General features: G+C 49.5%; 1 protein-coding gene across 4 annotated transcripts; it reads left to right on the plus strand.

Annotated features, from left to right (window-relative positions):
* Window positions 1-347: 347 nt before the first annotated feature.
* Window positions 348-13,967, plus strand: LOC101966550 (cytochrome P450 2F5). Of its 4 annotated transcripts, none has more exons than XM_078032041.1 (10): window positions 348-505; window positions 1,888-2,092; window positions 2,167-2,329; window positions 5,399-5,548; window positions 9,188-9,348; window positions 9,685-9,861; window positions 10,271-10,412; window positions 11,109-11,296; window positions 12,075-12,216; window positions 13,396-13,967. In XM_078032041.1, exons 1-10 carry the CDS (start codon window positions 501-503, stop codon window positions 13,575-13,577), a joined length of 1,515 nt encoding a protein of 504 aa, XP_077888167.1. In that variant the 5' UTR covers window positions 348-500; the 3' UTR covers window positions 13,578-13,967. The 4 variants fall into 4 exon arrangements, with proteins under 4 accessions (XP_077888167.1, XP_013218861.2, XP_013218862.1 ...); XM_013363408.4 differs by lacking the exon at window positions 348-505 and adding an exon at window positions 1,063-1,202; XM_013363407.4 differs by lacking the exons at window positions 348-505; window positions 2,167-2,329 and adding an exon at window positions 541-1,202.
* The last annotated feature ends 25 nt before the right edge of the window (window positions 13,968-13,992 follow it).

Below are 13,992 nucleotides of genomic sequence, written 5' to 3' on the forward strand. Positions count from 1 at the left end.
CATTGCCCGCACAGCACCTCACCATGTGCCTGGGACCAGAGTGTCAAATTCCCCAGGCCCTCCTAGCACTTCCTCCCCCACCCCATAGGAACAGCAGATTCTGGGCACACCCAGAGGCCCAGGGAGCCACCCACACCTCCACTGGGACTCCCAGACCCCTGGCCTCTTTCTCCCACCCCACCCCAGCTCTGCTTTTGACAATCTGCCCTTCTGACATGAACAGAAGTTGGGTAACGAGGGCCAGTTTCTAAGACAGGAGCCAAGAATAGACATGGCTCAGGGGAGCTGAGAAGGGCAGGAAGACAGTACATGAACTTGGAGGAGAGAAGGGGGAGGCCAGTCATTCAAGTCTGAGGCCTTCCTCCCTGTGGCTTCCAGCTGCCCGTCCCTCTAACTGTCCTTCAACTCCATCCTGGCTTCAGTCACCCTGGCTGCAGTCTGAGTCACGGAAGCAAGAGAGAAAGACACTACAGGAGAGGGACTTACTAATCGAGAAAGAGATGAGGTAAGAAAGAAAGAAGGGAAGACAGGGACCCAGAGGCACACAGGGAGAGGGAATAGAGACCGAGACACTGAGACAAAAAGACTCGGTGGCAGAGATCTTCGAGACAACGGCAAAGTGAGACATTCACCATCTCAGAGATAAAACCTAAGAGATGGAGAACTGGGGGCGGGGAGAGAGCTATAAAAAATAGACCCCACCCCCAGACCTGAGAAAACTCCAGAGAAGGTAAGGTGTTGGCCCAGTGTCTCACCACCAGTCAGTGCCAGAGTTGGACTTGAACCCAGAGAAACAGAACCAAGCACCCAAAATACCAGAGGGACTCAGGCCCATCATTTTGCCAAAGCCCCGCAACCTCACCCCACCCCTCCTGGCCCCAGAAGGGAACCTTTGCTCCATTCCAGGGCAAACAACCATCTCAGGCCACAATGAGGGAAGCTGAGGTCAGCCTGAGGCCAGAGGCCCCTGCAGGAGGAGGAGGGTTCCCAAGGTGCAGCCCCCACCCACTGGCCGGGAGCCCAGGGGCCACGTGAAGGGTAGAGTGAGAAGGTGGGAAGGTGGAAAGATGGGAAGGTCCACCTCACCCGGAGGACCAGGGAAGGGGGTGGAGCGAAGGAGGGGTGTGAACAGAGGCAACTTAAGAGCAGCTTCTCCAAGCACAACCAGAGCTCCAGAACACACTTCAGCTGTCCCACAACAGGTAAAGGGCCCTGAGTAGGGGACACTGGGACCTCTAGGGAGTCCACGGGTGTGTGTGTGCACGCGTCCCTGTGCCTGTTGCTCTCTCTTCTGAGTGCCCCCTCCCTCCCTCCTGTATCTATCCTGCAGCCTCCACCTGTGTCAGCCAGGGAGTGCACAACTCTGTCTTTTCGCCTCGTCTCTCTGTGCCTCTCCAGTTCTGCCTCTTTCTCTAGTCTGCGTCAGTCCCTGTCTGTGATGTTCTCTCTGCCTGACTCTGTGTCTTGATTTGTGTCTCTGTCATTAGCACTGTCTCCTGTGAGAGAATCTTGACAGATGATTGATAAACAGATAGATGATAGATAGACATCTAAGGATATAAAGATATTACTCTCTGTTTTTCTGTGTCCCTCACTACCTGTGTGTATCTCTCCGTATCTCTCTCGGTCTCTGTCTCTATATCTCTTGTCTCTGTCTCTGTTTCTCTTGCCATCTGTTATCTGTTGTCTGTCTGTCGTCTGTCTATATATTTTGTGTCTCCATGCCCATCTTCATCCCCTTTCTTTCTCCTTCGTCTTCATCCCTCCATCTCTCCCTAGCTCTCTTTCTTCTTCCTGTCTTTTCTCTACTTGCCCCCATTTCCAGGATCTGGGGGAGGAAAATTCCAGAAGGAGATGAAGAGTGAAGGGACCCCACTCTCTCCCTAGCCCTGCCCTCCGGACATCCGTGGCTGCCTTCACCATGGACAGTATGAGCACAGCCGTCCTGCTCCTGCTCCTGGCTCTCGTCTGCCTCTTCCTGACCCAAAGCTCAAGAGGCAAAGGGAAACTGCCCCCGGGACCCAGACCCCTCCCGCTTCTGGGAAATCTGCTGCAGCTTCGCTCCCAAGACTTGCTGACCTCCCTCACCAAGGTGCAGAGGCCTGCCATGGGCGGAGGGGGGTCCAGGGCCCTAGAGCCTCCCATAACCTCTGCTTTCTGCCCCAGCTGAGCAAGAAGTATGGCTCCGTATACACAGTGTACCTGGGGCCCAGGCGGGTGGTAGTCCTCAGCGGGTACGAAGCTGTGAAGGAAGCCCTTGTGGATCAAGGGGAGGAGTTCAGCGGCCGAGGGGAATACCCTGTTTTTTTCAACTTCACTAAGGGCAATGGTAAGCCTGCTTCCCATCTCCTCCTCTCCTCTCATCTCTTCCACATTTAGGGAAGAAATAAGAGTGCACGACTCTGATCCTAATCTTGGTGACACTCAGGGTCACGGATCTCACTGATGACACCAAGTAGGATGGAGCCAGACAGTCCTTCTTTAGGGTGAAGTTTGTCCCACCTTCCCCAGCTCCAAATCCCTCCACCATCTTGAATTATATCTCCATACCAATGCCCGTGTTCATCTAACCCAACCCCATTCTCATCCAAATCCCTACCTCTATTCAGACCACATCACCTAGTTTCCAACCAGTCAAGCAGCCAAGTCATCTAGGCCCAGTCCCCAGGATCCACTTTATCCCAGTCCCAATCCCCATTAACCCCATCCCCAGTCTCCATTCTTAACCTTCATCCCTCTACCATCACCAAAACCAACCCCATCACAGATCTACCTGACCCCAAGCTCTAACTCATGACTAATCTACTGGTCCTTCTCATTTCCCCCAACTCCATCTCTATCACCAGCCTCAAACCCAATTTATCATCAGTCTCATAATCTCCCCTCATATACCATTGTCACCTTCATTCCAACCCATGACCAGCTCTGTCCCCACCAACCAGCAACCTACACCATTTTCTCCAAACCTCTCCTGTGACAATATTCTGCCCTCCTTAGGCTTTGAAATCACCTATGTTTATGGTTTTCAATCTCCTTTTTAAACAAAAATCTCTATGTGCTGGGCATGGTGATACAATCTATAATCCTAGTGACTCGGGAGGCTGAGACAGGAAGATCAAAAGTTCAAAGCCAGCCTCAGCAACTTAGTGAGGCCCCAAGCAACTTAGCAAGATCTTGTCTTAAAATAAAAAGCAAAAAGGGTTGGGGATGTTGCTCGGTGGCTAAGCACCCCCAGATTCAATCCCTAGAACCAAAAACAGTAAGGAAAAAAAATTTTTTTAAGGAAACTAGCCAGGCACAGTGGTGCATACCTGTAATCTCATCAGGTTAGCAGGAGAATCATGAGTTCAAAGCCAGCCTCAGCAATTTAGAGAGGCCCTGAACAACTCAGTGAGACCCTGTCTCTAAATAAAATATAAAATAGGGCTGGGGATGTGGCTCAGTGGTAGAGTGCCCCTGAGTTCAATCCCCAAGTTTCCACCCCCAAAAAAGGAAACTATGTGACAAGGCACTATAAATTAGGGGGGAAGCTTCTCCAATTTAGAAGGGGCCTGGAGGCTTGCATCCTCTACTACACTCCCCCTAAAGAATGCCTAAAGCTCCCCCTGCACAGGATGAATCCCAGTTGACCCAAACTTGGAATCAGAGAGCTCTGATAAAGTTCAACTACCATGTATTAAATACACTTTCTACTCTTCATTCCCCTTCCCTGGGCTTGATTTTTTTTTTTAAAACCAGGGATTGAACCCAGGTTAACCACTGAACCACAACCCCAGCCCTTTTTATTTTTTCTTTTGACACAAGTTCTCACTAAGTTGCTTAGAGCCTCCTTAAGTTGCAGAGGCTGGCTTTAAACCTGCAGTTCTCCTGCCTTAGCCTCCTGAGCCACTGGGATCCCAGGCGTGCACCATTGCACCCAGCCTGGGCTTGATCTTATAAATTCATCTGTCAAGGTATACCAGATGCAAGGAGGTGGCAGACAGGGCACTTGAGAAAGTCATCTTACTGCTTCTGTACAGAAAACTTCTGAATGCATACACCATTTGTTACTAAAAAAAAAAAATAGCCAACAAGCAATCAGACAATACACAGCACAGAACAGGACAGCAGGGTTCTGCCACTTACTAGTCGAGTACAAGCCTTGGACAAATGGCCTCCCTTCTCTGACCCTCAGTCGGCTACAAAGAAAAGATGGTTACAAAGAATCAATGAGACAATGAATACAATGCAAAGAAACATACTATAGGGCTTCTCTCTCTCCTTTTTAAATTTTTTTTTAGTTTTTGATATACCTTTTTAAAAAAAAATGTGTATTTTTTTAATCAGCCCCATTTGCAGGAGAGAAAACCGAGGCACAGAATGCTAAATAGCCCTCTACTCTGATTTCCAAGTCTTACTGGCTTTGGGTAAAAATAATAATAATGTGGCAGGTGATAGTTAAAGAATTAAATGATACACTGTAAGTGAAATTCAAGGACACAATACCTTGATTTTATTTTTTATTTATTTATTTTTATGTGGTGCTGAGGACCAAACCCAGTGCCTCACTCATGCGGAACAAGAGCATTTCCCCTGAGCCCCAGCCCCAGTCCCTCTCTCTTTCTTCTTTACATTGAGTTCTCTGGTATGTAAGAGAAATCAGAGACAAAGGGGAAAAAATCCAAGTCCTTATCCTCTTGCAGCTTCCAGATCAGTAGGCAACACAGGCCATCACTAGACTATGACATCCCAGAGTGCTCAGGGCAGGGATCAGGGCAGCCTGGGAGCTGGGGAGGCCAGACCTGACCTGACCAGGGAGAGAGGAGCCAGGGAAGGCTTCCTGGAGGAAAGGAACCAAAACCTGAGATCCGAACGATGAAGATGAAGAGTCAGAAGAAGACCAGGGGTAGAGTGTTCTAGGAAGACCAGAGGACTTACAAGAACAGGGCAGGGACCCAGAGTTCACGCTCATTCTGGGATGTTCCTGGTGCCCTAGGGTTCACTGTTCTTGCTTAACTCTCGTATTTGCACATTCAGTGAGCAATAAGCAACCCCAGCACTACCCATGTAACAGGATCTGCACTGGGCAATGTCAAGGTCACGCTGCTGACTAACATGGGCCCTCATCCTTCCCTCCCAGTTCAATGAAGAAGATGACCTCATCAACAGACAGTGCTGTCACGGGTCCCCCAAAGGGACCAGATCCCTTAAAGAGGGAAACAGAGGTAGAGAGATCAGGACCACGGAGAGGCAAGCCCAGAGCCCATGGAAGTTCAAGGGAGGCACCTGACCCAGCCTGAAGGGTCAGGGAGGGCTGGCTGGAAGGGGCAGGGGAAATTCCAAACATCAGGAAGGGGTCTGCTGACAGTCGTCTTGGAGATGAGTTACGAGTGGAGCTGGCCCTTCTTCTTTTCCCCAGGCATCGCCTTCTCCAATGGCGAACGATGGAAGGTCCTGAGAAGGTTCTCTGTCCAGATTCTGCGGAACTTCGGGATGGGGAAGAGGAGCATTGAGGAGCGGATCCTGGAGGAAGGCGGCTTCCTGCTGGAGGAACTGCGGAAAACTGAAGGTCAGGGTCCCTGAATGCAGTCTGCACTCCCAGTTCCCATCCATCACGAGTGGGCAGGGCCGCCAGGTACCAGAGCATGATGTGAACCCAGAGCTCCTTCACTTGGCCCACAATGAGCATGGTGCCCACTGGAGGTGGGTCTGCTTGTGGCTCTGTGTACCTCTAGGTATGATGGTTTGTATAATCCTGGTAGACGACGATGATGATGACATTCTTTTTGCGGGGAGGTGGGTACCATGGATTGAACTCAGGCCACTGAGCCACATCCCCAGCCCTTTTTTGTATTTTATGTAATTTAAAGACAGGGTCTCGCTGAATTGCTTTATGCCTCACTTTTGCTGAGGCTGGTTTGAATGCAATCCCCCTTCCTCAGCCTCCTGAGCTGCTGGGAGTGCACCACCACACCCAGCTGATGATGACATTCTTAAGAACTCACCTACAGAGCTGTATGCTAGCACATTTTGACACATGAGCCCCGTAAGCTTTAGAATAATCCATTTTGCATATGAGGAAATAGAGGCACAGAGCAGTTAAGCAAGTACCTTGGAGTAACCAAGCCAGTAAGCCGAGGAGTCAGGATTTAAATCTATGTCTGACACTTGAGTCCATATTCAATAAGCTAATGTCATTTATTGAGTGCTTACTGGATACCAAGCATTGTGATAACTCTTTCTGTGCTTCACCCACCAGCAACCATACAAAATCAGTGTTATTCCAAGTGAAGAAGAAGAGGCCCAGAAAGGTTAAGTCACATGCCCAGAGAGTGAGTTGGGATAGAAACCCAGGCTGACAGCTCTGACCTATGAAACAAAGTTACAAAAAAAAAAAAAAAAAAAAAAAACAGAGATCTGGAGATGCCATAGCACACTTGTCAAGCATGCCCTGGGTTGATCCCGGCACCACAAAAAGATACATAAATAAATAAAATAACATAAATAACCAAAACTAACACAATGCCCACCATATGCCAGGACTTTTGCAAGAACTTTGAATATCCTCTTTGAAAAATCAGTCAAGGGGCCAAGTGCAATGTTCACAAATGTAATCCCAGTTTCTTGTGAGGGAGGCTGAGACAGGAGGATTTCAAGTTCAAGACCAGCCTGCACAATCCAGTGAGGCTCTGTCTCAAAACTTTTTAAAAGCCAAGTGCAGTGTTGCACACCTGTATCCCCAGAGACTTGGGAGGCTGAGCCAAGAGAATCACAAGTTCAAGGCCAGCCTCAGCAACTTTATCAAGGTCCTAAGCAATTTAGTAAGAACCTCCCTGAAAATAAAAAATACAAAAAAAAAAAAAAAAAGGCCAAGGACTTAGCTCAGTGATAAGTGTCCCTGAGGTCAATCCCTAGTGCCAAAACTTTTTTTTAATTTAAAGGGCTGGAAATATAGTTCAGAGGTAAAATATTACAAGGGTCAATCCTCAGTACAAAAAAAAAATCAATCAAGCTTAGGAAGCAGGTCCTGTAATCAGCCCCATTTTGCAGGAGAGAAAACTGAGGCACAGATTGCTAGATAGCCCTCTACCCTGATTTTCAAGTCTTACTAGCTTTGGGCAAAAATAATAATGTGGCAGGTGATAGTTAAGGAATTAAATGATACAATGTAAGTGAAATCACAATAGCTGCCTTATTAATTTATTTTATTATAATTATTATCACACTCATTGTACATCTTGATGGGTTCCACTGTGACATTTCTGTGCACACATATATCCTGCTTTGCTCATGTCTACCTTCTCTTCTGCCCTGTCTTGTCCTCCTCTCTCCTCCTGCTCCAGGCTAGAACTTTAGCTAAGGACATATTAATTTCTCTCTTCTTTTTTTGGAATCAGGGCTTGACCCAGGGGCATTTAACCACTGAGTCACATTCCCAGACCTTTTTTATATTTTATTTAGAGACAGGTTTCTTGCTAAGTTGCTTAGGGACTCACTAAATTGCTGAGGCTGGCTTTGAACTCATGATCCTCCTGTCTCAGCCTCCTGAGTTGCTAGAAATATTGGGTGGGCCACCCATGCCCAGCTCCATGTTAATTTCTTATTGCTGCTGTAAAAAATTGCCACAAATGTAGTGGCTTAAAACAATACATATTCATTCTCTTATATTTCTGTAGGTCTGAAGTAGACAGTGGGTCAGCAGGGCTGCACTCCTTGAGAAGGTTTTGGATACCATTCGTGTCCTGGCCTTTTCTAGTTTCTGCATTACTAGGACCTTCCTCTATATTCAAAGCCATAAAAGGTAGTAGCAGCTTCCAATCTCTCTCTTATTACATAACCCTTATTTATTTAAATTCACCTACTTTCCTCTTCTAAGGAGCCTGATAAAAAACATTGGGCCCACCTGGGCAATCCAGAGTCATCTTCTCATCTCAAAATCCTTAATTTATGGCTGCAAAATCCTTAATTTATGGTGCAGTGGTGCACACCTGTAATCCAAGTGACTTGGGTGGCTGAGTCAGGTCAGCCTCTGCAACTTAGCAAGGTTCTGTCTCAAAATTAAAAGGGCTGGGATTTGGCTCAGTAATAAACTGCCCTGGATTCAATTCCCAGTACAAAAAAAAAAAAAAAAGTCTTTTTTTTTTTTCCAAGTAAAGTAAATTTCCATTCTCAGGTTCTAGGAACAGGAATGTGGACATCTTTGGGGTGATCATTAGTCAATCCATCATAGCACCACAGTTTGTAACAGCCTCATATTGGGCCAGACCTTAACTAAGGACTTCCCAAGTCACTAACTTATAACAATCTCATGAGGACTGTCATTGAGCCCATTGTATAGATGTGAAAATTGAGGCTCAGAAACAGGAATCAGTTGGCCCAGGTCACATAAAGACTAAGAAGCCAGTTTCAAACTAAGTCTATCTAATCCCAGACCTGGTTTTCTGGCCTGTCCTATTGTGTCTTGGCTACTTTGTTGAAATGTGCTGCTTGTATAATGTTTTCTGTAGTCTGGTTGTTGGATTGTGGGGTGTTAGGTGTGATTCTTTGGGTTATTTCTGGATAAGATTGTAGTGTTATCATGCCATGATTGATATGTGGTATTGCAGTATTATCTGCTGTCCTGCCAAAGATGTCGTGTTGGTGTGCATGGTGTGTCTTCTCTTCGGTTGCCTGGTTATGTGTGTTGTGATGTCACATCCTGTGTTCTCTACTGTCTGCTGGGTTGCTGTGTTTTATTGTTGTGCATTGTGTCAAAGGAAGATTTAGCTGTGAGCTGGTATTATGTGTTTAAGTATATTGTTACCATGTCTTGGAATGTTTCTGAGTGGGCTGTGTGTAGTTTCTAAATCGCTACGTGTAGTTGTGTGTGTTGGCATGTATTGTGATTGTATTTACAGGGTGTTTTATGGCAGTGTCTATGTTTTCTGTGATGCCTGATGATTGCACTGTGCTGTATTGTGTGTGTGGTGTACTGTCACCGGGAATAGCCTGTTCTGTTGCTGAGTATTGAAGTGGATGCGGAACTGCAGGATGTTGTGGGTTCTATGCTAGCTGTTGCCTTATGAAGTACTTGAGGTGTTAGGCTGCAAGACGGTATCATGGTTGGGTCAGAGGCTATGCAAATTAGAGCTGTGTCTGCTGCACCATGGTCTGGTGCGTTTGAGTCCCCAGAGCTAGGCCCCTGACGCATTCCACCTCTCGACCTCAGGTGAGCCCTTCAACCCCCTGTTTATGCTGAGCCGCTCAGTGTCCAACATTATCTGTTCGGTGATCTTCGGCAAACGTTTCGACTACGACGATGAGCGTCTGCTCACCATCATCCACGTCATCAATGACAACTTTCAAATCATGAGCAGCCCCTGGGGCGAGGTCAGCAAGACTGAGTCCTGCCGGGAAATAGAGTGGCAGCGGGGGTGGGAGGGGGCGTGGTCCACAGGGTTTAGGGGTACCTGGGGATAAGACGTCAGTAGGCCCTGACTGGTCATGCGCTTTCCTTCTGACCCTGCCTCCGAGTTACAGGATTCAAGAAGGCACCCAGCCCCCTTCCCCTGTCCCTCCATCCCACTCCCCTCCAGCCTCTCCAGAACTCGATTGCCCTTCAATGCCCCGTCCTTGCCTACCGAATTCACTTGCCTTACCCTACTTAGCCCGGAACACATACCCTGCCTGCTCTTCCAAGCCCCTCCAACTCTGCCCGCTCTCCAGATGTACAACCTCTTCCCGAGCCTCCTGGACTGGGTGCCTGGGCCGCACCAACGCATCTTCCAGAACTTCGGGAACCTGAGAGATCTCATCTCCGGCAGCGTCCGCGAACACCAGGCCACCCTAGACCCCAACTCTCCCCGGGACTTCATAGATTGCTTCCTCACCAAAATAGCACAGGTAAACTCTGCCCGGAAATTCCACCTCTGGCCTGACCTGAATGCCTCCTGCTGCTCCTGTCTCAAACTCATAGAGATCCCAGATTGGGCAGGACTGGGGGAGTTTCTCCGGGAGAAGCTGGGGCACCTGGCTGCTCAGGGTTGTTGCCCGGAGCCACCACCAATTATCAGCTCTTGTAGTGATTGTTAAAGTGCTAAAATGTTATTTGTCCGCCCTGCGGCAGAGATTTTTCCCTACCCCGCCATTCCACGCTCCCCAGCTCCCCTGAGGAAAGGAAGTTAAACAGAGGAGGGACCGAACTGGCACCCAGTATCAGTTGCGCAAGTCTGGGGTGAACGGGTCGCTCGGACTTTGAGTCCACAATACGCATCTGGTCCTGGTTCATATCCCCACCGCTCAACCCGGGTAGGAGAAAGAGAACCCGCTGAGCCATTTCCATATGGACACCCTGTTGATGACCACACAAAACCTGATCTTCGGAGGCACAGAGACAGTGGGCACCACGCTGCGCCACGCCTTCCTCGCCCTCATGAAATACCCCAAAATTCAAGGTGCGCCCGCAGCTACCTAGCCCTGAGACCTGCCCACACCGCGCCGTCGAGCCAACCGGCCCGATCCAGAGGGTCGGTCAGAGTCTAGGTGGGAAAACCAAACTCACACATAGCTCGACCCCAACCACATACCCCTTAGGGTCCACACAGCGCGCCCAATCCTCCTCCAGATCCCTCCCGCATAGTCGTGACCCTGCCTGCACCGCTCGCATCCAGCCCCAGAGCTCTTCCTTGAAGTCCCACCCAGAGCCACTCCCCAAGCTCCAGCCACTTGGCTTGCCCAAGACCCCAACCCCTCCTACACAGACTGACCTGCCCACACAGCACCTTCCGCCGTTCCACCTCCTCAAGCCCCTCCTCTGGATGATGTGTCCCCGCCCCTGGTCTCCAGCCCGTGGCCCACTGGATCCAACAATCAATCATCCAGGTCCTTGTCACCTCTTCCGAAATCTCATCAGGGACCTGAGCTACTGGGATCCCTGAAGCCCTGACCACATAATCTCACCCTCGGGAGCCCTTGCGCCAAACCAAAGTTTTGCACCCACCCCCACCCCCGCCCTGAAGATCTGGCTGATCTTTACACGCCCCCCGGCAGTGGGCGGGGCTCGCGATGGGAGGATTGGAGCCGACTCCAGCCAGTTCCCAGCTGAGTCTCGCCTACCGATACCCTCCGCTGTCTTCCCTCTCCACCTCCAGCCCGCGTGCAGGAGGAGATTGACCGCGTGGTGGGACGCTCCCGGCTGCCCACCCTGGAGGACCGCGCAGCCATGCCGTACACAGATGCGGTGATACACGAGGTGCAGCGTTTCGCAGATGTTATCCCAATGAACTTGCCCCACCGCGTCATTCGGGACACGGCCTTCCGCGGCTTCCTGATACCTGAGGTGTGCTGGGCACCTGGCAAAGGACCTTGGGCAACCTAGGAAGAAGCATCTTATTCTTGCAGCCAGCAAGGGGTACCTTAGTCTCTGGCAGGCAACTCCCCAAGCCTTAGCAACTGGCATCACGAGCCCTAGCAACAGATATTTGAGATTATAAATCCAGACTTCAACCCCTTCCCAGGCACCCCCCATCGCATATCATAGCGGACAAGACCCCTTCCTGAACCTCACACCCCTTCCCTACCACAAGACCCATCTCAAGAATCTCCCAAGTATTGCCGGGCGCGGTGGCATACGCCTGTAATTCCAGCGGTTTGGGAGGCTGAGGCAGGAGGATCACGAGTTCAAAGCCAGCCTCAGCAGCTGCGAGACGCTAAGCAACTCTGTGAGACCCTGTCTCTAAATATACTACAAAATAGGGCTGGGGATGTCGCTCAGTGGCCGAGTGCCCCTGAATTCAATCCCCTGTAAAGGTCCCCCAAAAAATCTCCAGAATATAGGGCTTCATCCTGAGGTTCCTCCCTGTAGCCAAATACTGCCCTCTGAGACGTTTTGCCTTCCCAGAAATCCCTCATCTGCTTTCACAAGGAGGGCGAGGGAGGGTGGGATGCTCCTTCCTTTCTCAGACCCCAGCGACACAGCCTCTCGCAGACATCACTGAAAACCCCAGATGGGGTCCTATGCCCTCTTCCACCCCTTTTCCCAGTCCCCAGGACCTCTAATTTGGAAACCTCTCAGCTCTTTTATACCACTAACTCCGCTTTCTCCTTTCCCCACACAGGGCACAGATATCATCACCCTCCTTAACACCGTGCACTATGACCCCAGCCAGTTCCTGAAACCCCAGGAATTCAATCCCGAACATTTCCTAGATGCCAATCAGTCTTTCAAGAAGAGCCCTGCCTTCATGCCCTTTTCAGCTGGTGAGGGCCACAGTCTTTTAAACCCTAGTCCTAATTAAGCTCTTCAAAGCCTCTCACTTCTTTATCCACCCCATCCTCAGACTTGGCTGCACAGACATACTTATTCCTTCCCTTAACTCTGCTTCTGGGGCTGGGGCTATAGCTCAGTTGGTAGAGTGCTTGCCTCACATGCACAACATGGGTTCAATCCCCAGCACACACACACAAAAAAGAAACCCACTCCGCATCTATAGGCAGATAGACATTCTCTTTGTTGCGGGAGGTGGGGAGATTATTAATTTAATTTGGGAGTGGTCATTTGTCAGACTTTCCACTAGGTGGCGCGGTTTAAATGGTTCCAGTTTTTCGTTACCCTGCTTGGGGTGGGGGGGCACTCCTTTACTCAGTAACAGGAAAAACGGGAGGAGGGTCATAATAGATAAATTACCACAGTGCCTACTGTGTGCCAGATGCTGCCTCTGAGAATATTTGTAAGGGTAATGACTGAATTCTGCAGCCAGATTGCACAGGGTTTGCACCCCAGCTCCAGTCACTTCCTAGCTGTGTGACCTTGGTTATGTTATGAACTTCTTTCATAACAATTTTCAAGTTTCCCTTTTTTATTCTTTTGATGCTGGGGATTGAACCCAGGGCCTTGTGCATGCAAGGCAAGCACTCTACCAACTAAGCTGTATCCCCAGCCCCTCAATTTCCACTTCTATAAAATGCAGATAATATTAAGACCCACCCCTTGGAGTTGTTGGGAGGATTAATTAAGAATAGTATAAAGCTTGGAGAGCGCATGGTACATGGTTAGAGTTACATTAAGGGTTTTTGTTTGCTTGCTTTTGGTTTTGTTTACATTGAGCATTATGTTCTCACTGCTATACCTATACTTACCTTTCACAACAACCTCCTAAGCTACAAGTATCATCCCCATTTCAAATACCCGGAAATTGCGGCATTCCAAGAGCACAAGACCAGCCTTAACAGAGCAGGATCTGAACCCAGGAGGCTGCACTTGCATTGGCTGACTCATTCTGTTCTGAAGTTTACTTAAGGCATCCTTCCCAAACTTTTAGCTGCATAGGTCTTTGATGTCCCCAGTCATTATCTTCATGTCCTCATGTTTTCCTCAAAAAATTGGGGGCGCAGCCCCTCGCCCCCTTTATCTCACTGCTCCTTCCCCACCCTTCCCAGGGCGCCGACTGTGTCTCGGCGAATCGCTGGCACGCATGGAGCTCTTCCTCTACCTCACCGCCATCCTACAGAGCTTCTCGTTGCAGCCGCTGGGGAAACCCGAGGACATCGACCTGACCCCGTTGGGGTCAGGTCTGGGTAATTTGCCACGGCCTTTCCAGCTCCGCCTGCTGGAGCGCTGACGTCTGGGCCCTTCACGATTACCCTGTAAGCGCCAGGTCCGCGCCCACGAGTTGCTCGGTTTGTTGGCATAACCACAGCCATCTTCCTTTCCCCACCCCGACTTTATGAATACTGTTCTTAGTCTCAAGGAATAGAAACTTGCTGGTCTCTATTGTCTCCTTGAGAGATAAATTCTTGCCCATCTCTGTTCCCAAGAAACAGTAACTTGTCTTCCGCAAAATCAGGTGATGCTTGCTATGTCAGTCGCAAGGGCTAAACCGGCCCCTAAGGGGCAGCCATGATTCTGATCTATAAAAGGTAATCCTCAAGAGGGAGTTGTTGCTGCTCTTTCTCTCTCTGGCCAAGCAGCCTGTCAGGGGCCCCACAATAAATCTGCTTCTGCCTCTGTCCTTGGTGAGTGTCTGTGTGATCAGC

This window comes from Ictidomys tridecemlineatus, chromosome 15, assembly GCF_052094955.1.
Source record: "Ictidomys tridecemlineatus isolate mIctTri1 chromosome 15, mIctTri1.hap1, whole genome shotgun sequence".
NCBI lineage: Eukaryota > Metazoa > Chordata > Mammalia > Rodentia > Sciuridae > Ictidomys > Ictidomys tridecemlineatus.

What these genes read in the sequence shown, in the direction of transcription:
- LOC101966550 (XM_078032041.1), top strand. An exon ending in TGCTGACCTCCCTCACCAAG is followed by an intron (nt 2,093 to 2,166) that starts GTGCAGAGGCCT and finishes TTTCTGCCCCAG; the next exon opens with CTGAGCAAGAAGTATGGCTC. An exon ending in CTTCATGCCCTTTTCAGCTG is followed by an intron (nt 12,217 to 13,395) that starts GTGAGGGCCACA and finishes CACCCTTCCCAG; the next exon opens with GGCGCCGACTGTGTCTCGGC.